This window comes from Typopeltis vanoorti, chromosome 1, assembly GCF_054136105.1.
Source record: "Typopeltis vanoorti isolate ZY-2024b chromosome 1, IOZ_Tvanoo_1.0, whole genome shotgun sequence".
NCBI classification, from domain to species: Eukaryota; Metazoa; Arthropoda; class Arachnida; order Uropygi; family Thelyphonidae; genus Typopeltis; species Typopeltis vanoorti.
This window is the reverse complement of record NC_143549.1, coordinates 48,495,209-48,520,120: the sequence shown is the minus strand read 5'-3', so window position 1 is coordinate 48,520,120 and position 24,912 is coordinate 48,495,209. Positions and strand designations below refer to the sequence as shown.

At 35.4% G+C, this 24,912-nt stretch overlaps 1 protein-coding gene across 1 annotated transcript; it reads left to right on the top strand.

Annotated features, from left to right (window-relative positions):
- The first annotated feature begins 1,170 nt into the window (after nucleotides 1-1,170).
- On the top strand, nucleotides 1,171-20,140 carry LOC150109956 (monocarboxylate transporter 13-like). Its single transcript, XM_090400502.1, has 4 exons — nucleotides 1,171-1,384; nucleotides 10,338-10,481; nucleotides 10,576-11,574; nucleotides 19,901-20,140. The coding sequence occupies exons 1-4, from the start codon at nucleotides 1,171-1,173 to the stop codon at nucleotides 20,071-20,073; spliced, it is 1,530 nt and encodes a 509-aa protein (XP_090256628.1). The 3' UTR covers nucleotides 20,074-20,140.
- Nucleotides 20,141-24,912: the final 4,772 nt, after the last annotated feature.

The following is a 24,912-nucleotide window of genomic DNA, read 5'->3' as shown; positions in this document are numbered from 1 at the left end:
AAAAGTATACGGGGAGTGGAGGGCAGGTACGTTAACCATTCTGCTAACAAGGTCGTCGGGGTTCGATAGGTCCTCCTAAAGACTACAAGAAATCATAATAAGCCATAAACTATAATACTCGTTTATAATTTAGGGAAGGGAGAATGGGGCTTATTAGGATTTGCATTAACTATTGCAAATAATGTGTTTTCATAGGCCGATCTTTGTCTTGTGAAAGGAAAAACTGTTTCAGGAATAAAAAAGACAAGAGCTATTTATAAATTTCTTGTATATGAATGCACATATTTATTATAATTAAACATTATTTAAGGTTCCTAATATCGGGCATACTTATTGCTTTTTGATTTTATTTCGTGATTTTAATAATAGACGTAATAGTTTTTAAACAAGTATAAAACAGACTAATGTGACATATTAAACGTTTGCCGTTAAGCACAGACATTCCACTTTTTAACGCGTAACATTTTAAGAGGCTCACGTGGTCTGAGGGTTGTTATATGTACCTCTGAATTATTCCATCGGTGTGTCATCTCTCTCTGTAGGCGTGTTGATGTTATTTTTCTGAACAGTAATTTTGTAAACAGTACATTACTTTTTTACATTACATGAATTGCACGTAATTCTTGTTAAAGATATTCACAAAGTAATAACTTTTCTTTTGGATTCTAATTGAGTAAATAAACTTGTTTACTTCGATCCTATATATGGAATTACTTCAAAGTTCATGCGTTAATTGCTCCTTAATGCAATATTATTATTCTAAAGAGCAGCATCGTCTAGGTTAAGAATACGATTAAAGGTTTCCCAATTTCCGTGTCAAGGAACAAAGAGGAAAAAACTATCTAGGCTAACATAAAGCAGCAGATACCTGCTTTCACCTGGCAGAAATATGACTGATTATCACGTGTTTTTATCTTGAATTTAACTCCGCCTTGGCATCGGTACACAGTCGAACCAACCAGCCATGAAGAAACCTTTGGCTGTGCTGTAACTACAAAGTTAGCGACGCGGCCTTATTAACACACATCTTGGCAAAGGCCGTCTGAAACAACACCACTCTCTCCACGGCTGATTCTCCACTCCAACTTAAATAAAGTGAATGAAACACGCGCGTCGCTATATCAGCGACGTACAGCATCCCCCCCCCCTACCCCATCACCTGTTTATCGTATGGCTACCGCAAGAGACAAGATTAACGTCGATGTTCCAGACAGTTCGTGGAGCTGGGTTGTGGCAGTGGCTTGCTGCTGGTTGACGTTTGTGATCCAGGGACTGGTACGCTGTGGTGGAGTGATTTACGTAACCCTAATAGACACCCTCGTCGTCTCCCGTGGGGAAGCATCATGGCCTTTTACGTTGAGGATAGCGATATGGAATATTACGGGTAAGTAGCTTCATTTTAATAATGCAAGAGATAAAACAAGTTGGGTATGATAAGTAAGAAACCACTCTCTTGGCATTCTGGCTCACCTGCGATTATATTATTCCCCACAGTTTTGGGATGTGGTAAATCCAAGAGTGCTTATATCTGTAATATGATGTTTAACACGCATTTTTTTAGACTTGCTATTCAATTATGAACATTTCCACGTGAGATTCTGATCCACATTCTTCGGTATGCCAAAAATGTGGGATCATTATCGACTTTAAAAATTGGAACATTTATGTAAATACATGAAGATTTTGCGGTGTTTTTCCCCTATTTTCATAATTTCAGTAATTAATGATCTACACTCTACTTTGCTTCAAAATCGGAAGCCAATGTTGTTGAATTAAATTCGAGGATCTGGGATCACGACACATGCTCTACTAGGATCACTGATGCCTATTAAATTTCAAACAATAACCGTGTTTGTCTTCCAATTTTAATACATTCACTTCGATTTCTCCATTTTCACAAATTAATATTCAGAAAGGCAGTTACCTTTTCTTGAAGCGAAATCAACATTTAGATGGTATTCATATTTAATATTTTCAGGTCTTTACGACTTTAAATTTGTATGTGTGTGTTTTATTAGAATTCAGATAACTTCCTTTGTGATGTGATGTCGTTTTAGATATATTGCTCTGTTAGAAGTTTCTAAACTGCACCTCTGAAAGTGGGCCACAAAATCTGTGATGAACCCCAACCTCTTTGCATATGTACATAAACACTGTGTACTGCTAATAATTATTATGCAGTATTATGCCTATACGCTATGTACGTGTATCTACTTTTATGAATATATTTACACGTATATATTGTAAATAGTATTTATATACAATAGTTTATGTATGATTGATCCTTTTAATATTAAAAATATTAAATAATTAATAATACTAAATGTTATATTTAATGAATTTTCCGTATTAAAAATTAAAAAAATATATAAATAAACTAAATATATATACACCATTTTTTATTATTTTCAATATAAATATAATTAAATTGAAAATGTTGAAAACAAGGTATGATGGCCTGGTGATTCAATCCAATACCCTTGGAGGGTAATGGATAGCAATGCTGTAGTTAATGAAGCTCTAACTGAGGCTCGGCTATTGCTGTTACCCTCCTGCCATGATCAGAGCTTTAATAATAGCTCAATAACCTTATCCCTACACTGTCCGCTACAGATACAGATAACGGGGAATATGAAAAGCATTCTTGCTTCGCCCCTTTAAGCCAGTCCTTATAAGGACTATAAACATCGACGAGGAAGGGAAGATGTTGAGAAGTTAATCGACCGTGAGATGAAGTGATTAATGATTAATACCCTTGGAGGGTAATGGATGGCAATGCTGTAGCCAATGAAGTTCTAACTGAGGTTCGGGTATTGCTGTTACCCTCTTGCCATGATCAGAGCTTTAAAAGCTCAATAACACCTTATCCCTGCACTGTCCTGTACAGATAACGGGGAAGATGAAAAGCATTATTGCTTCGCCCCTTTAAGCCAGTTCTTATAAGGTATATAAGGTATATAAACATCGAGGAATCCACTCTTCTAAGTCGTGTAATTTTCTATGTCTAAAGCTATGTATACGAGAATTTGGAAAGAACGTGACCTTTGGAGGGTAATGGATGGCAATGCTGTACCAATGAAGTTTAACTGAGGCTCGGCTGTTGCTGTTACTCCCTGGGGCGCAGAGATTCGAGAGTTTGAGTTCGCTCTCCTAAGGTTTTTGCCTTAAGGGAGCAATTTGAGTCTCCGGGGAAGTGTTCTCCTGCACGGCCCGGTGAGGGGCTTTGTCGGTGAATGCTTTTCTTCGGAATATGAGCGGTTCTGCTCGGTGGTGGGTAGAAGGCCATTACTGAGTGGAGCCAACGCTGAGATGGACGGTCTTTCGCCCACGATTGAGTGGCCTAGGGATCGTCCGAAGTTTTAGAGACGGCTTTACCTTAACATATGTCTAAAGCTATGTATACGATGTTGATAAGAGCATATAAGTATCGATGAAAATTGGAATAACAATCTCGACTGTAAGTAGCCTCAAATTTTCTTTCCTGTTATTTTATAAATCCACCCCGTTTTCTAGAAATTAAATTTTCAGCATTTTATTTATTTATTTAGTTTTTATTACTTTTTTTTTTTTTTTTTTTGTTAATTCCATTCATGAAAGGTTGGTCAAGTATATATTTAGTACTGTTTTTTTTTTGGAAGTATCAGAAATCCTGATCTAAGAGCAAACATGAAACTTTTTTACGATTCATTCTAGGTCCTCAATAAAAATTATGTATTTTCGCATATATCGGGTAGTGAAAATCATCCACCACCACCTAAAGAATTTCAGAATTATCTAGAATAAATTAAGCCAACAAGGGTTTTTATGTTGTGCTACTGCGATAATGAATGATTTGATCATTATAAGACATTTTAAATATTTTCTGAATGTTTTGCAATCATTTTCTACTTGCTGGGATTTTCTTTGATCACTTTCACACTAGTTTCGATTGCCATTTGAATTTTAGGGTGAAGCTTAATGAAATGAATGGACCAGATGCCTAATGCAAGGATTAATATCTGCGTTCTATTTCATATTTTTGACAAAGTAAATGTAAATTTTGTACTTTTTGCCATATCTGAACTGCCTCTTAGACACTGGATCACATCAGTTCAAGTGATCAGTGGCGCACCCAGAGGGGGGGGGGGGGGCAAGGGGCTCGGGTACCCCTAAAGAAAAGGAAAAAACACTAGAAAAATTTTCAAAAATCTTTTCCTAATTAAAATTCATTTTTTTTTTATTTATGTTGTGTGCTACTTATGAATTAGCGATCACTGCAGATGCTCAGTTATAGGTCGTATGCGATGTGTAGTGTGTATTCGCAAAACGTCAACTCGGTCCCCCCCAAAGGTTAAATTCTGAGCACTCGGCTCCCTCCAAGATTAAATCCTGAGTGCGCCACTGCAAGTGATAAAATGTTATAAAAGAAAAAAACATTGCGTTTTACAGAGAATTAAATATCTGAATAAAGAACTTTCTGTGTGTCCCATCTTATCAACTTCAAGAGCAACATAATTTACAAATAGATTAGTGACCGTGATCGGAAGAAGCCATTAACGGAAAAAGAAATATTTCGTTGACCATGACAATGAACGATAGCAGAGTGCAAAGTCTGTTATTTGTATAACTTGTTTCACGTTGCGACCCAAAATTCGAATTAGAGATAACTAGTTTATCCACTGTTTACACACACACACACACACACACACACACACACACACACACACACACACACACACGAAAAAAAGGGCGAGATAATGCTGACGAGGAAGATGCATTTAATCTCTCTTTTTATTTATTTAATGACAATCTCAGCCACAAAATGTAGGAACTTGTAGCCCATTTACTTAGGTTAAGATTTTTTTTTTCGTGCATTTCTTCAAACTGGTATTAAGTCATCTGCATTCGAATGTTAAAAGGTGGGAATCTATAAACATACTGCTCATCACTTGCTTCTGTTTTCCACACGACGAAGTTTGTTAACCAAATAGAGAACTCTTAGAGAAAACTCACCAGACTTATACGAAGATCGATCAAACAGTCAAAAATTATTATAATCATAAGACACTGTTTCTTACCTTATTTCACCTTTTGTTGTACCATAGCAGTAATAAATGTTGAACTGTGTAGGAATTCTTAACCTTGCATTTAGCGAAATAAACAAATAAAACAAAAGAAAAGGAACACTGAAATGTCCTTCCAGCATGATAAAATGTTTTCTAATGGTTTGTCATTTTGTAAAGCTGATAATGCCTAGAACAGAACAGAACATTATTCCTTGCTTTGGAGAAAAACGATCTATATCCGTATGTAGGTGAACATTAATGATAACAATGCTATTTTACCAATTCACAAATTAAGCAGAAAGAGTTTGCTAAGTTCGCTTCTGTAAGCCTAATTTTTAATAGAACAGGGCAATGACTCTGATCTCCATAATTTGTGGGAGATTTGAATAGAATGGATTGTTCCAACAAACAATATGTGCGAATGTAGATTTCTCCCCATCCACTTCATTGTTTTGTTAAGAGAAAAATCCCAGTTACCTCAAGTAAACCCTCTACTTCTGTACAGGATCCGGTCTTGCTTCGTAAGACCAGAATTCAAAGCAATTTTTAGAAGGAGAACATTTTTTTAAGAAGTTTGGTGATTTATAAGGAACGTTTAGGACGAAATGTTCTCATCCAGTGGCTGCTGAACCCTTCAGCTAAACATTCCAAACATGGTGTATCACCTGTCGGTGTCTCTGTCACAGTAACGAAATGTTGGGCAAATTTTGTAGCCCATGGTAGTGCATAAATATATTGTATGAACTTTGTAAAATAATGATTTTGAATTTAGTCTCTTTTGAGATGTAGTACTGATTTAATTAATTAAAATTTTACTACTATGGACTCTTTTAACGCTGCTTGTCTAGATTAAGTGTAGGTAATATCATGGTAGACTTAATAAATATAATAATAATAATTACACGTTATGTATTTTCATAATGTAAGTTACACATTTTGTTGATACTGTTATTTGACCACCACTTTGATTATGGGGAGCTGTCTTTGACTAAAGCAATTAAACATTTTAAGCAATTAAAATTGAAAAAAAAAATCTTAGATAAACAAATTAAAAAGTTTTAATTTTTTTTTATTTCACATTTTATTTATTTCTAGGAACATTTTAAAAGATACAAGTGTAAGATGATCGGTAGGAAGTGACAACTATACTGTCACTTATAACATTCCAAACATGGTGTATCATCTGCCGATATCAGAGTAGCGGAATGTTGTGCAAATTTTGTGACCCTGGAATGTCACACCAAGTGATTTATCAGCGGATGCACTCTCCTCCTTCCCATATAGAAAGACATCTGTTCAGTTAAACGATCAGCTTTCTTTCAGTGAAAATCAAATGTTGCTCTCTTCATAATTAGTACAAAACAGTTGGCGGTGTAAACAACAACTGCATTGAAAACTTCATAGAATGGAAGAACAGATTTTATGTCTTAAATATGTTATATGCAATGTTATTTCCTACGCGGAAGAATATATTACGAGTGTTTTTCAGGGTCTCAGCACAGCAATGGAGATATGTTTCGCAGATCATCCATGCTGCGATCTTGAGAAGTTCTTGTAACTGAATGATATGTGAAAGCAGCCTCCTTCCCAGCCAGTTTATAACCCTACACTCAGCATAATTTCACACTGATAAACAAGCAGACAAACCGTAAACAGACGTTACAACAGTCATTATCAATTGCTTGCCAACATTTTAGCAGATAACAAATATGTAAAGATAAAACGGTTTTTTTTAATAAACATTAAAATCGACCAATGTATTTGCTTGTTATTATTTGAATATATTTTTAGTTTATTATTTTCAATATATTTTAATAATTTTTCGCTTAACAATATTCTACGATTCTTAATTATTATTAATTGTTATTAACGTATATTGATATCTTCAAAGAAATGCTCATCAAAGCAGGATTGAAAACTTCAGTCTTAGCAAAATTAAATCTCTGAAATATTTCAATGTTTATAAAGAGTTTTAAAGTAAGGCAAGTTAGTCAACTAAATTTACGTAATCAGCAGGCTACCGCAACACCGTCACACAATGGATAACATAAAAGCAGCAGAGCGTTTCTGTTGACGTCATCGTCAAGAATTACTTTTTTTTTGCATTTGAAAAATATATAAAGAAAAGTGGTCAGGTTAGAATAATAACATCCACGGAAGTGAATAAAACTACAAAAATAACTAATGATGCAAAAAGAGTGGAGGAGTGGGGGGGGTTGTAACTTAAAAAAAACAATACATGTTCTGTTTAAATGTAGGATTTTTTGTCCTAATTGAAAAAAAAAACTCGTTGGGAAAACGTGCATTGTCAAAATAATAAAATTTATGATGGTCCATAATTATGAAAGAAGTTATTTTTTTTAATTCTCCTTCCGTTAATTCCATTTTTGTACAGAAAGTGTATTATTTTAAATCTCGCTCAGTTCACATTTATAATTAAAAGTGCGTGTTCCATTAATCGTGTTGTTAGATTTTCGACTAATAATATTATTAACCCTTAGAACTAAATAATTCTTGACCTTCGGATGTCAATTACAACGCAACTGCAACGAATATTGACCTTGTTGAATCGCTTTCGCTAATGCAACGTTAGAAAGACAGATCACGTAAAGCGTGTGGTAAAGGTCTAATTAGGTTAGCTGGCGGCTATATTAGAAAGTGGGACATTGGCGTCGGCCTTCGTTTTTGCGAAATCGCTATACGGGTTTTGATTATTTATTTTTTTTTTTACGAAACTCTTGTCTGGCTAATGTTGTCCCTTATAATGATCTGTAAAACTTTGCTAGACGGCACCAAACTAAATAAGCACTGCTATATGAGGGATACATACAAATATGTATATACAGTATTTCTCCCCCCCCCCCATTAGTCCTCGTATACTGCGATATGCATGGTAGCCTTCTTTAAAATTGCCCTTCGACACCCACATACCTTTTTTACCAACGCTGATAAAAGATTTTGAAATAAATTGTGTCGGCCAGCTTTAACGACTTCCAAATGACATTCGTAGCTTTGACCTTTTCACTGATAAAAACAGCCCAACCTTCCTTAGCCATTTCGTGGGATGAAGAACCAGAAGACGGGAGAAAAGGTATAGGGTAGAGAGAGAGCGCTGCAAGCATGAAGCACCAGGTTTTTCTAGGTATGGAGGCGCAAGTAATGCTATTTGTGTATATGAGATGATCCCTGCAACAGCCAGGACTATGGTTGTTATAAATAACTATCGTTGTTTTTTTTATTGCAATAGATTCTTTTGTGGGTTTCATCCCTCAGAACAAGAGGTAAAAACCCAGCTAGAAGAAACACACACACACGCACGCAAAATTCTACATCTTTATACTTAGTTGTTTCGTTAGAATAGAGAGAGAAATACATTTCAGATATCCCTTGGAAATAGAGATAATTTTTCACGATTTTTTGAGTGTTTATCTACGGTTACTTTTTCGGTAATCAATCCTACAAAGCACATCCAGTAATTGCTATCATTCAGTGTGTTCGGAAATATTGCAACACACCAATTCTGCTTTCGGGAGGGAGAAATATTCCCCATAGGCTATGCGGAGTTTCATAAAATGCGAAGACTGTTGCATAGCAATTAGCATGTCTTCCGTCAAGCTTGTAAAGTTGTTATTCATTTTTATTTGCTTGGGAGAGAGGGGAAGAACTACACTGCAATTTTTTCCCCTCTAAGTTTGCACATTTTTAAGTTGAATTTTTTCCTTTTGTGATAAGCTGTGATGGATCACGCTTCAAGTAGACTTAATGAACAGGTTTATTTCGAAAGATCGGAAAGCGTGATAAATTATATTTAGAAAATATGTCTCATTTATTAATGCTCTGATGCTTCTTAAAATTCCACGTGTTGTGTTGAAATTCAAAACTTATCACTAATAGTTTTTGAATACTTGCCAATATAGCATACGTCATATTAGCATCATGATGCAGCACTTACTAAACCGATACCCCTCTTTCCCGGTTTCTTTGAGGGAACCTGGAAAGAGGGGTATCGGTTTATTTCTTCAGGCCAGGTTTCCTTGAAATTACTTCAGGGGAAACCGTGTGCTGTTCGAAATTTCATAAAACCAATCAACTGATTTTTCTTTTTTCTTTTCTTTTTTTCTTCTTTTTTTTTTATTTCAAAGTAAAGTTAATCATCCCATTACAGCCTTCAATCACATAAATACTTTAAAAATTCGATGATTATAATTATTTAAAGTGAGAATGATTGGTATTGTTATGTGCTGAACAGAAGAACCTCCCGAGATAAGTTTAATGGCTCCGTGGAGGTATAAAAATATGATAAAACAACACTAATATAATAAACTTTATTATATAGACATATTATTATTATTATTATTATTATTATTATTATTATTATTGACACCTCCAGGGAGTCCAAAGACTCATCGAGGGAGGGCATCTACTCTACTACTCTATCTTCACCAACTACAATGAACCACAACTACACCAACGCCATCTATAGACATAGATATTTTATTTGGAAAGAATCTGCTGCATTGTTTTGGTTTCAATTAGAATTACGCCAAAGCGACTAAGGTTAGGAAACCAATAAATTATACTGTTAAATGTGTATGACTGGCTTAGCCATTTCGTGGGATGAAAAAAACTAGTTTCGGAGAAAAACAAACAAACAAACAAAAAAAAAAAAAAGCACTCAGACGAGATTCGAACCTGTCTTCAAATCAAATGGAGTCTGTTGCTATCGTAATATTTATCATAACAGCTTTGTAAAAGTTGTATAATTATACTAATAGAAATTCAACACCTCTTTGCTATCAGCCATCATAATTCCTGTTTCTTGTGTATGGGGGTGTCGTAGTTCGCTGCTTCGGTTTCTTTGTGCCTCCCCCCCCCCCCCTTGTACGCCATTTCTCGATCCTCTACGCTTTTCTGCCCGCACAAGGTGCTCAGTGTACTGTACGTCTTCAAACTTGAGTAAATAGAAATGATATGTTTTTTAATATAATAAATAAATAAATAAACTCCAGGAAATGTTGTAACCTTTCACTTCAGTTTCGATATGTTCCGGTAATTTAGTTTTGTGAAATTTGACATAAGGCGAAATTTTTGTCCGATGAGGATTTTGCGGATTCCATTGAGCGTTAAAAATCAGCTGATTATAAAACTTCAAGCGCCACTTAAAGCTTCTTCATAAAATATAAATAATCTGGTGTGGGTTACCCAAGTTTGAGAACTCTGATAATCCAAAGTTGTACGAAACTTCCAAATTATCTTAAAAACAAAACATAACATTCTTGTGTTATTTTGCAGGGCCAATAGCGGGAACTCTCAGCTACTGTTGGACAATACGAACGATAACCTTTGTGGGTGTTTTGATTGTCAGTCTTGGGAACGCATTATGTTTCTTTGCAACCGACATAACCTTCGTTACGGTGTGCTTAGGAATCATTCAAGGTAAATATTCACAGAATGCTGCAACTTCTTAAACTCTCCCTATAAGACCATTTGGTAAGCTTCTAAAAATGTATATTGTTTTCTTTGTTAACAGGTCTTGGAATCGGGATGGCTGTGACGCTGGTTCCTGTCATTGTCAATCAATACTTCGTCAAGTACAAAACAACAGGAATGGGAATAGCCTGTGCAGGGTCTACTCTAGGATCATTTACCCTTCCTTATCTGGTCGAATATGTTCTGGAGGAGTTTGGACTCAAAGGTGGTTTTTTGCTAATTGCGGGAATTACTCTACAAGGAGTATTAGCTGCTGTTCTCATGAAGTCTCCCAGTTGGCTCACAAAGAAAGAAGGGAGTGCTTCAAAAACACAAGAAGTTAAGCGTGTGACAGATAAAATTTCTAATGGTTATTGTGAAATTGGTCCCACTGAAGAGATAGACGCACTTCTGAGGAAAGAAGAGGCTCATAAGGAGATTGAAATTATACGAATTAAGAAGGAACCGATTCTTGAATATGAGAAAGAACTAATAAAGACAAATTCTTATATGCCTGACTCACCTGAAGCAGAGTCTCATTTGTTAAACGATGTTCATTCTCCGGTGCATCCCAACAGATCCAACCATTTGAGGATGGTTGGATCGATATTAACCAACCCTGTTTTCATTATAATTGCACTCAATCATGCCATATTTTTCATGACTTACATGACCTATCTTATTGTGATTGTAGACTTTGCCTTGGACCATTACATACCGAAAGTTAATGCTGTCTTTCTAGTGTCTGTGTTTTCAATAGCAGATCTGTTTGGGAGAATTGGCTCTGGATGGATAACGGATAGTGGATACATTAAAAGGAGAAACTTGATGATGGCAAACATGACAATCATTGGAACTCTCTTTGTAGCATCTCCAGAACTTACTCAGTATAGTGTAATACTATCATTGGCTGTTGTGCTTGGTCTTCTAGTAGGAGTTAATCTCATTATATTCTTTGCCCTTCTAGAAGAATACATTGGACTGAACAAACTAGCCATGGCTATTGGCCTGATGAACTTTATAAATGGGTGTGTAGCGTTCGTTGTTCCTGTCGTTACGGGTAAGTGCCATGTGAACTACAGTTCTGTGTAATCCTTATTTATTTTTTACTATAATCCAAACTATTTAGATTGAACCAATATTGAAATTTGTTTATGAATTAATGTAGTCAGAAAGCACGAAATTAGTTTCATTATTTTTTGCAAGGAAAGATATGAATAGGCATTTAGGAAAACAAAAATTTAGAAGAAAATTAACCCCTACCCTTCCCTCATGAAAGCAACAAAAACTATTTGATAAGAAACACTAAAAATTGCAAATTTTAAAAATAGTCAAGGAAAGAATCAATGTAATCAACGTATTAAAACTGTGTGTTTTTAAATATAGTTTTTGTTTTGTTTTTTGTCAATACTACCCACGATAGGTTAGTAACATACAGCATTTAGCAACCGTGCCGACCAAGATTTATGTAATTCAGAAGTTCTGATCTCGAGACAAATATTGTACTTTTTCTAACCATTTGAGGCCCTCAAAATGCCGCTACTGAGTTAAAATATTAGCTTATTGGCTAGAAAATGAACATGCTCTCCAGTTGACCAAAATGGATGATGCAACAATGTCTATTGATTTAGCGAAATAATTTCTTTAAAACGAATAAACACTTATTTCTTTAATGCTTTGGTTTATATAAAAATAATTCCAAACTAAATAAAATATTGTCAGAGTGCTCGCGCGAGCGCTCTGACAATATTTTACACATACACACACATACACACAAAATTTATGCATGAATAAAATAAAAATATATCCAAAATTACTTTAAAAAATTAATTTCCATAGTTTATATTACATTTGAATCCTAAGAGAACTGGAAGGAATGATAAGTAAGTTCGATTGATAAAACTTACTTTTGTTTTATTAATATAGTTTTCATTTTTCAATTATAACATTTATTGATATATTTCATTTTGAATTAGAATTTACAAGAAATATAGATACGAGTGTTTATTTTGTGGTTTCTTCTTCTTGAGCTTTCACCAACCAATGAGGTTCTTTAGCTGTCCAACTTTGGACTTTTCAAACATCCCCCCCCCCTCAAGGATAAGGTGGTTAGCCCTATGCCTACTGGTGTGTCCTATGTCTGGGGGAAAAGGGAATTGACTTGCTGTGTGGGAACTGTTCATGAACGTTTGCTAACAGGAAAATATTCCCGAGGAATGGAGGGAGTGTACGCTTGTCCCCATCTACAAGGGTAAAGGGGATGCACAAGACTGTAAGAATTACAGAGGAATAAAGTTAATGTTCCACACAATGAAAATCCTAGAAAGAGTTCTTGATAGAAGATTGAGAAAGGAGGTTGAGATTGCAAAGGAGCAATTTGGCTTCATGCCTGGTCGATCAACGACAGATGCTATCTTTGGGTTACGGCAGATGATGGAAAAGTTTCGGGAGAAACAACGGGAGCTACATCTGGCATTTATTGATCTCGAGAAAGCATACGATAGAGTGCCAAGGCAAGAAGTCCGGAGGTGTCTGAGGGAGAAGAAGGTACCGGAGAAATATGTCAGGCTGGTGCAGGAGATGTACAGAAATGTGAAGACAAGAGTTCGGACCTGCCTGCGACAAACAGAAAGTTTTCAATTGACAGTTGGCTTACATCAAGGGTCAGCATTAAGTCCGTTCCTGTTTAATATTGTGATGGAGGTGGTGACCGAGGCGATGAGAGAAGACGCACCTTGGACAATGTTGTATGCAGATGACATCTTGCTATGTGCAGATTCAAGAGGAGTGGCAGATAAACTGGAAAGGTTAAGGAAAGTACTGGAAGAGAGAGAGGTATGAAACTGAGCAGAAGTAAGACAGTATATGTGTTGCAAAAGTGGACAGCGGCCAGTAGCAGATCTGGACAGGAAGGTAGGGGACTTTAGATACTTAGGTTCAACAGTGGAAGAGGATGGAGAGGCTGAGAAGGATGTGGGGTGCAGGATACAAGCGGGATAGGGGAACTGGGGAGAGAGAGAGAGAGAGGGAGATGGCTGGAGTGCTGTGCGATAAGAGGGTGCCGATCAATCTAAAAGGCAAAATATGTAGGACAGTAGTGAGACCAGCTATGATGTATACTATGGAAACTGTGGCCCTGAGGAAAAATAACATCAGAAGGATGGAGGTAGCGGAGATGAGAATGCTTAGGTGGATGTGCGGTGTGACCAGAAAGGATCGTCTGAGAAATGACTATGTAAGGGAAACAGTGAAAGTTACGAACTTAGGAGCGAAGATACAGGAGGCAAGGTTGAGATGGTTTGGTCATGTGATTAGGAAGGAGGACGAATATGTGGGAAGAAAGGTCATGCAGATGGATGTGTAGGGGATGGGGAAGCGTGGGCGGCCAAAGAAGAGATGGCGGGAGCTGGTGGAAGAGTACTTGAGGATGAAGAACTTGGATGCGGTTACAGCCCAAGACAGGAGGATGTGGAGGAGAGTCACCAAAAACAGCGACCCTTTAAGTGGAACAAGCTGCAGAAGAAGAGTGTCCTATGTCTGTAGATGCGTGTGTTCACGGGTCGGTTTGCCTGTTCTGCGGGGACAAAAAACCAGAATTTTCGGGTGAAAAAATCCTCTATCTCCGCATGAGACGGCTGACTTCCCCTTCCTTCGAAAGAGACTAGATAAAGGTTCCTCGCGTCTTGGACCGGAATTGGATCCAGGTCTTTCCAACCAAAGGGTTTCGTCCATGCTGACTAAGGTATGAAGGCTCCAAGAGACATACACGTTCACAAATCACAAATAAACGCAAGAAACCCAAATACATATGGTACAGCACGTGAAAAAGGATATTTTCTATTTTTTTTTTAATTTTTATTTTTACATAGTCTCGTTATGTAAGCTCATCTATGGAGACCAAATATGAAACGTTTTCTTGCCACATCGCGTTTCCAAGCCGTGCAGTGGACTCACATTGGGAGATGAAATTCATCTTCCACATAAACACGTTTCAAACTTTCCTGGGTATGAAGGGATTTGAACCCGTAGCTTGTTGGTAGGAGAGGGAATATGCTCCCCACTCCGGCCAATCATTCCTGCAATATGAATTTGAAAAGGGAAAAAAAAAGTCCAAGTTATACATTTCTTTGGAATAAGAAAGGGAACTGCGAACTTATTCAAGACTGATGGTTCGCGAAATCAGTTTGTTCAAAAAAATCATCACAGCAATGTTATCAGTTACCTATATCTAGGTCCAGTCAAGGTTAAATAAAATAAATAATAAAGAAGACAGACTGTTACCATAGAAAAATAAATGGATAAATATAAAATATATCATAATGTAACATCTAAACCTCAAAACCATCAAAATCTTCTATAAATGAACGTGCGATAAATCAAAAGGAAATGTTAGCATAATGGACTAATTCGAGAAAGAATAAAGGATCAAATTTAGTAAAAAGAAAAAAAAAGAGAAGATAAAAAATAAATTAAAAAAAACCGGTAATGAGGCATTTTATAAGAGATATTTGGTCAAGCTAATTGCAGAACTTCACATTACTGCTACTATAACTGCTGTAGTGTGAAAAACTAATTTCAGGTCAGTCTGATGCAATTATCTTTAATTCTTGTAGATAGTAGCTTTTTTGAAATTGCACCAAATGCAATGTTAACTATTAAGATGACTTTGGTGCAACTGCTGGCCAACGTGGATACCCTGATCTCGATATTTAGTAATTTTTTCCAGTTCTTTGTTGTTATCGGGGGGGGGGGGGGGTACTGCGATGTGATGAATCCTAACTTATTACAGTTCAGTAATTGTGATCCGGTCTATTATGGTCCAAAGGCCGATCAGTACCCCCCCCCCCCCTCAATCAGAATTCTCTCAGTTTCATTTTCCAATACTGTCTTGATTTTATGCTGCCACCAGTTATTAGAAGTAGGAAATCTTTTTTTTTTTTTTTTTTTTTTGTATACATGCAAATGAATTCTTTTGACCACTTATCACAGCTGCATTTATAATCAGATTGGGCTAACTTTATCCGAGCACTGATCAGATTCTCTACAGTTTTAACTAATCGTATAATCTACCTTTGCTGTTATTACTGATGCTCAAATTTTTGCTTTGATTGCATCAATTTGTAACGCCTCTTCTTGAGCAGCCAGAATAAATTCTTCTGTTCCTTTTTTTTTTAATATATCTATATTGAAACCATCGCCACGTCTTGGTCAGGTCCGTAATTTTCTCAATGTCTCGCAGAAATTCCCCATGTAGGGATTTATTTTTCCAGCACACATATCGGTTATTTTGATTTTTTTTTGCAATCGTATTTATTTCCTATTGCTTTTAAAAGGCATTTTTTTGAAATTGGATGAAGCATTTGCTCAGTGTTATTGTGGATGTAATTTTTTTAAACAAATTTCTTCTTCTTCAGCGTTCTGTCTCATTTGCAGCCGATCCCGCCCACATTTTCTTCTTGACAGATACAGGCGGTCAACTTGACTTCGTGGATGTAATACGTGATGCATAGCGAGTCTTCCTTTGTCCAATCTACTATATCAGCTGTGTATCGGATCACTGGGATCGCCCAAGAGTTGATTGCACGAGTTGTGTTCGATACATTAAGCCTTGTTCTCAGAGTACTCTAACCATTTTGTTGTATTCAACTGCTGTTTGTTATTTGACTTTCGAATGGAGAAGATCACTGGCTTCTAATATTCCTAGGTATTTATAGTGTTCGTTAGCTAAAACTAATTTTATACATTTCTCCTGCTCGAAATTAAAATTGCTAGCGTCATTAATTTTTCCTCGTTTAATAGATAGACTTGCACATTTATCCAAACCTAATTCCATTTTGATGTCCAGACTGAAAATACGAACTGTGATTCTTTATTCTTTCAATAAAGAATCCATTTGCTGGGCAGATTTTTCATATAGCTTCAAGTTATCCATATATACAGCACGTGGGAAATTGTAATACTACCTTTATACATTTCATATCCAATTTGTTTATTTATTTCATAATCATAGAAAAAGGTATCAAAGAAATGCTGAAAGTAATGGTGACAAGGAATCACCTTGGAAAATTCCATGTTTAATATTGATATCTCCGAATCGTTTATGATTGACTATTACAGGGTTTGTTTTTTTTTTCTTCATGAATCATAGCAGCAGTGAGAAAAGAACAGGAAAGTGGTAGAGTGTAGAATACTTTCTTGTAGTGTATCCATGCAATACTTAAGTTCGTTTGTTTCGTTTTTCGTCTTTTGTGAGATTAATTTTATCAATAAGTAGCTGGTCTTTTTATTCCTCTTTATTAGTGTGGACACCTCCAAAGAGGCTGTACGCTATCGCAGAAGGTCTACTAACATTCCAGAAACCCAAATATCGGTGGGCAATCGACAGTGACTCTGAGTGACTGTCGATTGCACAACACCTGTCATACACACATCTTTGAACTCATTCACCGACGTCAAACCTGACCTTGATCTTCAAGCCCTTGCTAACTAAACACTTTTTTTTTAATTTCCAAGGATGACCCGCAGTTCTTCCCACACTAGTTATGCTTTGAAAAATATCATGTGTATCAGTTCTCAGATAATCTTTATGTAACATATATTTTTCTCATATTCCTCTTTTCCTACTATCGGCTAATTTCTGTTATCCACGAATTTTCAAGCTGTCCTCACCAGGTTTACCAATTATCACTCTCTGGACGATTGATCACTCTCTGGATCCAGCACCATTACTGCTACCTGAAAATATCTTTTAAAGAACAAAATGACACGTGACAGTTTCGTAATTAAGTGCTTGCAAATATAAACAAACAGCAGAGAACTATCTCTTTTTAAATCACTTGATTGCTGATTTCTAATATTAAACAAAGCGTACGATCTTAATTAAAAGAAATTATTTATGCAATAGATTACTGAAATAACTGGATTTATTAACAAACAATACAGCCTCCGTAGCTCAGTCAGTATAGACGAAGTCCTTTGGTCGAAAAGACCTGCGTTTCATTCCCGTCTATGACTTGAGGAAACCTTATCTAGTCTCTTTCGTCTAAAAGTGAGTTAGCCGGTCTCCTACGGAGGTAGAAGGTTTTTTACCCGGGAACCCGGATTTTTCGTCTCTCAGAACAGGGAAACTGGTCCCATGAACACACACGGATTTACAGTCATAAAAATTATATTATCTAATCCCTCTTTAGGAGGGTTCAACCTACCCCCATAAAGAGACGGGGGAGAAAGGGAGGAACCCCATATGAGTAAATAAAGAAACTGACAAACAATGAATAAATTACATTTAACAAGTATGCCTGTTTGCAAAATGTATGCATTCCGAGGTCGAATTCGCTATTTGAATAGGAAACCCTCTCATCCATTGACCGACTAACTCAGTAAATTAAACCAAACGCAAGTTGGTGATTAGATTCGAATCGCTGACCTCGAGCGTAACTTTTTTCCGCCAACAAACTCTCCAAGCTACTTAAGGATCTCCCCCCCCCCACCCACACACATACATACACACCCGTGACGGTCCTTAAATTATTACCTAATAAGGTGCTTCTACATCTAGGGTCAAATTGCATTGAAAAGCCAGGAGCTGGTCAATAAGCTCTATTGACCAGCTCCTGGTCAATAGAGCTTGTTGATCAGGAGATAATTCCGTATTCAACTATGTTTTTATTATTCTGGGAGATGGCTTTAAGAATTTAAGGAATTTAAATTCTCAAAGTGGTCTGCTTAAAGAATTTAAAATCACTGATGCCACATTGAATTTAAAAACTGACAGTTATGATGAGTTAGTTTGATGACGCATATGGTAAAGATATCTGACAGAACTTTTATTTAACATAGGAAACGACACTTGCGTTTGCGTTGTGTCTTCTTATTAAATGTAAATGACGTTTAAAAATTATTCAGCGATATATTTTGTCACTAGTAACTAAAATAAAACCAAAATTCACACTAAAGAATGCTTAAAGGATTGTTTTGTTTCGTATATAAACACTATTATTTTTTCATACTTCAGCATGAGTAATGTTTGACGTTCATAGTTTTTTTTTTTTTTTTTTTTAAATCCTGGGGAGTTTCTTTTACAAGTTGAAAGTTCAAACAGTCGCTTAAGATAAAAATGATTTCAACGAGAGGGCAATTTTTTCATTCTATCGAAAAAGCGACTCATTGCATAATGTTATCAGTAAATGGAAGTAAAACTCCTTAGCTTCTTGATTTCAAGATCCAGTCGCTTTTATTATTTACTAAGCGTTTTTCGGATGCTATAAATATAAATATGGTGCAATTTCCCTAGATGATTAATGACTCGGTGCTCGCCTTTACTCAATCTTTACGTTTACTTTGTTGGGAATGTTTCATAGTCCACTCTACAACGAACTGGAAGTTGTTATAAAACTTGCATAGTTTGGGTAGGAGAAGGTGAAGAGAAAAATTCTGACTGCAATGTCACTTTTGGCTATTCTGCGAATTTTTAAAATCGAATAATAGTTCAGCATTCATCTGGATGAACTGCAGTCCCTTTTTATACTTTATGTTACGACAAATGGTAGCAATATTGAAAGCTGGGAATTCGATATGTTGCAACTGATTTTTAGCTATTTGTCTGGTAACGGAGATATCAAAACAGAGAAAGATCATCAAATTAGTTTGCACTTTTAGTAAATAAATAAGAAGAAAATTTATGTAAGCATCATTAAAATATTCTTATTTGAAGAGAGAAAAAAACGAAAACAGCTGACGAATACTCATCAAATTCCATCAGTCGTCGTTTTAATTCTTTCTATTCCCAAAATTAAAAAAAAAGAAGGAAATAATAATAATAAAAAATATCCAATGGAATTAACCGATAAAAACAGATAGTCTAAAAGCAACCTGACAGAAAAAGAAAGAAAGAAAGAAAAAAAAAAATGAAACGAAACGATTTTCATCGATGATCAAAACTGTCGTAAATATTATCACCTTTATTGAAGGGAATTTTTCATTTGCAGTTGTTTATTTCGTAGCTCAAATTCCCGCCCCCCCCTCCCCCCTCATCGGCATCCGAATTTTTCTCACGTCAATAACAGTCAACTAGAGGAGAGGCAGTTTTGGTCTCTCGCTGCTTATTGGAGGTATGAAGTGGCTTAAACAACTTCGAATTTTGGTCGGTTAAATCAAGTTTTCGCATTATTTAACCTTTAAACCACGTAGTGTGTTAAATGTACCGAGGGTGGATTCACATTAAAAAATAAAGGGAAAAAATGGAGGCACTTTTTAAATTGAAATGCGTGTATCTCGTTACAGTGAACATGGTTAGCGAGGCAATCACCTGACCTTAAGACTAGTATTGAATCTGTTTATTTCAAAACGTACTCATAAGTAATGAAATGACTTATTTTTCTTTCCAGGTTACTTCAGAGATGTTCTAGGATCATATGACCATTTGTTTCATTTCTTAGGAGTGTCTTGCATAGTTTGTGGTTTCATGTGGTTTCTCGAACCCGATGGTTTGCTCTGCAAGAGTAAAAAGATGAGAGGAATCAAGAACACACAAGGAAACTGCAATGGACAACAGCCATAGAATAAACAGAAAAAATAAATATATTAAATATATATTGTTTGTATATTTTGATTATTTTTTGTACAAAGCCGTTAAATATTATGAAACTGATTAAAATTATTTAAAACAATAAAAATAATATTTCTTTTCATTCTTATGGTTCTTATCTTTACAAAACAGAAATGTACGCTGTGACTCCATCTACAGGTCGAAATAGGAAATACGTTTACATGCCTTCAATGTAATCTTCATTCTGCTTTAACTATGTACGGAGTGGTTTCTTAAACTTAGAGGAGATCGAAATCTGGAGAACTCATGCTTGTACCATAACGGGATGTGATTACCACGAATACTTTTCCAATAAGATCAGACACTTCACGTGAAACATGGATTCTGGCATCGTATTTCAAAATAAAGCCTCCGTTTGCGACAGGTCTTTCTTGCAGAAGATTCTTGTCGTATGCTGTTATCTGCTATAAAATCTCGTAACAATATTTCGTTTCTATGGGAACAATTCTGTTGTAAAACTTCACTTTCAATCTCATTAACGCTAAAGAGATTCGTCTACAACTCTCTTGAAAGCTGCTTGATGGTTAGTTGGACAGCAATTGGAAATTTCAGTAAAAATTCTGAATGCGATTCAGATTTTTCTACATTTGATATTTCATAACGGTTTTTTTTCGATCTCTTTCAAGCTTAAAATATGAATACAAAAATGTAACTTTTTCTGGATTAAAAAAAGATAAATAAAAGTCATCCCTGCGAGTCAGTGCTGAGCTGGCTCATATTTGTACTATAAACTGAGGATGTGTTGGTAAATTTAACACAAAAATACATAAATAAGTAAAAATTATAAACATTGAGTGCGAGACTGTGAGTTACAAGCAAGGAAAAGTACCCCCAATTTCATACAAAAAAGAAAAAAAAATTTTTTCTTACTTACAATTTCGCCTACCCTGTAGATCCTATGAAATTTTAACACTCTTTCAACTTGTCACGAGATCTTATATTTATAAAATATAATTCAGTCACCACTCTACTTTGCACAGTACATGAATCCATAACAGCCGATATTTGTATATACTTGTGCACTCGTGACCGATCGCAGCACTAATCATAGAGGTGGAGCTACGAGAGGAGATGGGGGTCTAAAAAGTTCTGATAACACCTAGAACAAAAATTATAATAACGCAATTGATCAGGGGAGAATTCCCCATGCTTGCTATGCCCTCTGCGCAAGCTCATTACTTGAGAAAGAAGTAATATTTATTTGTTAATAAATGCATGCATTTATAGGCATTCCATTTAGGCTTTTATTTTTGTAGACAGAAGACGTCTTAAGCTTGCGCGCCAATAATTGAGCTTTGCGTTGTGTATCGAAGGCCGATGCTTGCTCGACCTTCGATACACAACGCAAAGCTACCTTGGCTTGCTAAGTTGTAGGAGCTTCCAGGTCCTCGCAGCAGCAGCACTGTGATTTCATGCGCGCGCATAGCCATATCCGCTCCCTTCACGTCTTCTTAAATATAAGGCCATACGCAGTGAAAGTAGCTCTAACCAGTGAGCTTCAGCCAGCTTTTACAAGTGTGCATGTGTTGCTTGGGAAAATTAAGTTACAACCAACTTTTTATGATGATGTTATTGACCAGTTCATAAAGAAGAACAGTAGGGTAGAATTTGTATTCAAGTTGCTAAATTTAAAAGGATCGAATATCATTTGCAAAATACATGTTGTATTTGTATGATTAAATGTACATAAATTTCTAAATATATAGCTTTAAATAGTCAGTAATTCATTATTCCGCTAATCAGACTTCAATCACACCTCTCACTCTCTGAATGATAACAAGAGCAAGCGCGAATTTCAGCATTCGCTCCTGCAATTGATATAACCACAAGAAAGAACATACAGTAGCAGAATTATGAAAGTAACTAAAGTTCTTATATCCTCGCATGTTTATTCTTGTGTATTATGTCAATTGCATTAATATAATTTTTGTTATGTGTTTATCACAACTTTTCAGATTCACAACTTTTCAGAAGCTATTCCAGACGATACTTGTCTGGAATAGCTTCTGCAATCTTTCATGAGTGGGATTATTTTTTTGATGAATCATCTACACAGAGACTGATGTCTTGAACGGATAATTTAACACAAATTATTAGTTGTTTGCCACATTCATAGTACAGTGTGGAAAAGTGACGGTGCTAAAGTTGACTTTGGTGTCATGCATGCATTTAGATCAAAATACAGTCATTCAAAAAGGAGTTTGCAAATGACTTTTCGAAACACTATTGTATTTCCATTTTGTAGAATTATATAATTACCTTAATAGATCAGAATTCCAGGCCTTCTAGTGCTGTTATGATTTAATGAATTTGTTAGAGGCTATTGAATAATTAATTTTTTGTTCCAAGCAGAATACTTCATTTTCGTATTCATCACAGATGATTGATGTGCAATATGACTCGTAGAAACCATAGCACTGTTACTGTTCATTCACACGCACCATCCCCATTTAAAATTATCACAGATATTCAAAACGTATTGAATAAAAAAATAAAAGAAAAGTAGAGAGAACTATAGAATATACAGCAATTGCCCCATATATTTATGTGTCACTAAAATTGCTATAAATTTTAAGAGAAGTCCTTGAAGAAAACTAGTTTAGCGGTCTCTATGACGTTTATAGCTTTGTTTACAAATATGCTATGTTTAGGAATGGAAAGACTTCTAATTATCTTGCATTAAAGGACAACACGTGGCATGACCTCCGTATCCTTATAGAACCATGAGTTAAAATGCAATAAAGAGTCGATTTTCCAAGTAAATTCGTATTAGTGACATGGCAGATACTCCGCCTGCAGATTTTAAGCTCGAAATTGAAGATATTTAGTACTTTGTCGGTTCAAGATTAAAAAGTACTGAACTACAGTTAAGTTTTACAATTACAGTTGAAGGTAAGGAAATAGATATTTTTATCATATTAGTTCCGTGATGGGAAAAATATGAAAAGTATTTGGCAGTCAATCGTGATAGTCAAGTTGGATCGCTTAGCTTTTCATGCATGTCATCCTAAGTCTTCTCTGTCTCTTATTATATTTAATTGTTTATCTATTGTATCAGGGAACATCCTTAAAGGCTGCCATCATCTTTTGTAAGAAGACGTCTTGAAAATCTGCATTTGGTGCTGTCCGATGAGAGGAAATGATTTTAGAAAAATGCCACACAAAATACCCACTATTTACGAAATTAATATTTAAAACATTTTAAAGCTCGTAAAAGTGAAAAAATTACTCTGCACGAGCAGAATTATCATTTCATTTATCTTATTATTGAAAAATATCGAAGGTCGGATATTATTATTATTATCAGAACCTCCGTAACGCGGATTGGATTGGATTGGTTAGCTCCAGCTATCAATGAATCAAGGCTTTCAGAGAAGAGATTACGGAAGACAAGTGCCGCCATCTACTGGTTCTATACAGAATAATGCTAGAAAATATATAGAAAATAGAAGAAAATACTACTTGTTTGCACTAAAAGGCAATTATCTCTATAACTAAACGAAAAAATACCTAAATCTCATAAAAGTTCTTGTAGGAGACTAGAATTGAGCCGAACCGTCTTATATTGTTAAAAAAAAAAAAAACTTACAGAAAATCTTTAAAAATTTGATCGAAACCTCAGAAGCTGTCTAACCAAGAAGGAATAGTTTACAAAAAAAAAAAGTTGCTTAAAAAAAAAACATATTTTGGGCGTAATTTCAGGATGTCTCTTTGGAAGATGAAAAGACAATGTTTGTTCAACTGTCACATGAATAACGTCTATTTCCTTTAATAACAGTTAAAATGAATAAACATTTTAATTAATTCATTTACATTTTAATTCAAAATTCTGCACTGAGTACTGAATGAAATAATATACATATAACACTGTACTAGTGAAAGTCGTATAATACGACAGTGATGTACTATAGAATGCTACAGTTTGAATCTAAGGGATCGATATGATTCATGTGTGCGTAATTATGTATTTTTCAAGCCTCTTGAGGCAGCATTTCAGATAACTTACTACATGGGCAATGCTTAACATGGGTTCAAGAGTAAGTCATATTTTTAGTGAAATAAATGCAATTAAATATATAAAATCATCGTGTTCTTTGGTTATATAAAATAAGTATCATAAAGGTCATTATTATTCTACGCAGAGTCTACTACTGTCCACTCAGTGATGTGTAACACTTTCTACAGTGCGAATTTCGAAAGAAAAAATGTATTTTTTTCTTTCGAAATATACATTTCGAAAGAAAAATACATTTTTCTTTCGAAATGTAGATTTCGAAAGAAAAATGTATTTTTCTTTCGAAATTCGCACTGTAGAAAGTCAGAAAGAAAGTCAGAGGGGAAGTCAGAAAGAAAAATACATTTCTTTCTGACTTCCCCTCGTATAAATAACCCAATAGTATGGTTGTTTTTAATACAGAAGATAGCCTAACTTCTGTGCAATATTCATTTTATGTAGAGCTGTTTTTTTATAACCAGTAGACCGGCATAAGAAACGAAAGTTAATACATGATTCATATATTGTTTTATATATTACAGATTCGTTGCTTTCTAAGTGCCCGTCATTGAGTTCGATTCGCATAAGAGATCAGAAATCTTTATCAAGTTTTCGTTTTTATTTGGCATCTTTTAGCGTTATAAAAAGTTCATAATATACAAATGAAAGATAAATTAATGGTTTGGTAGAATATTTTCCGTCAGATGGAGACACTGCCCTTACTGTTATGGCATCCATCTCTCTCTCTCTCTCTCATGTGATGTCCAGAGAACCACAAATGATTTGGAATTTTTGGT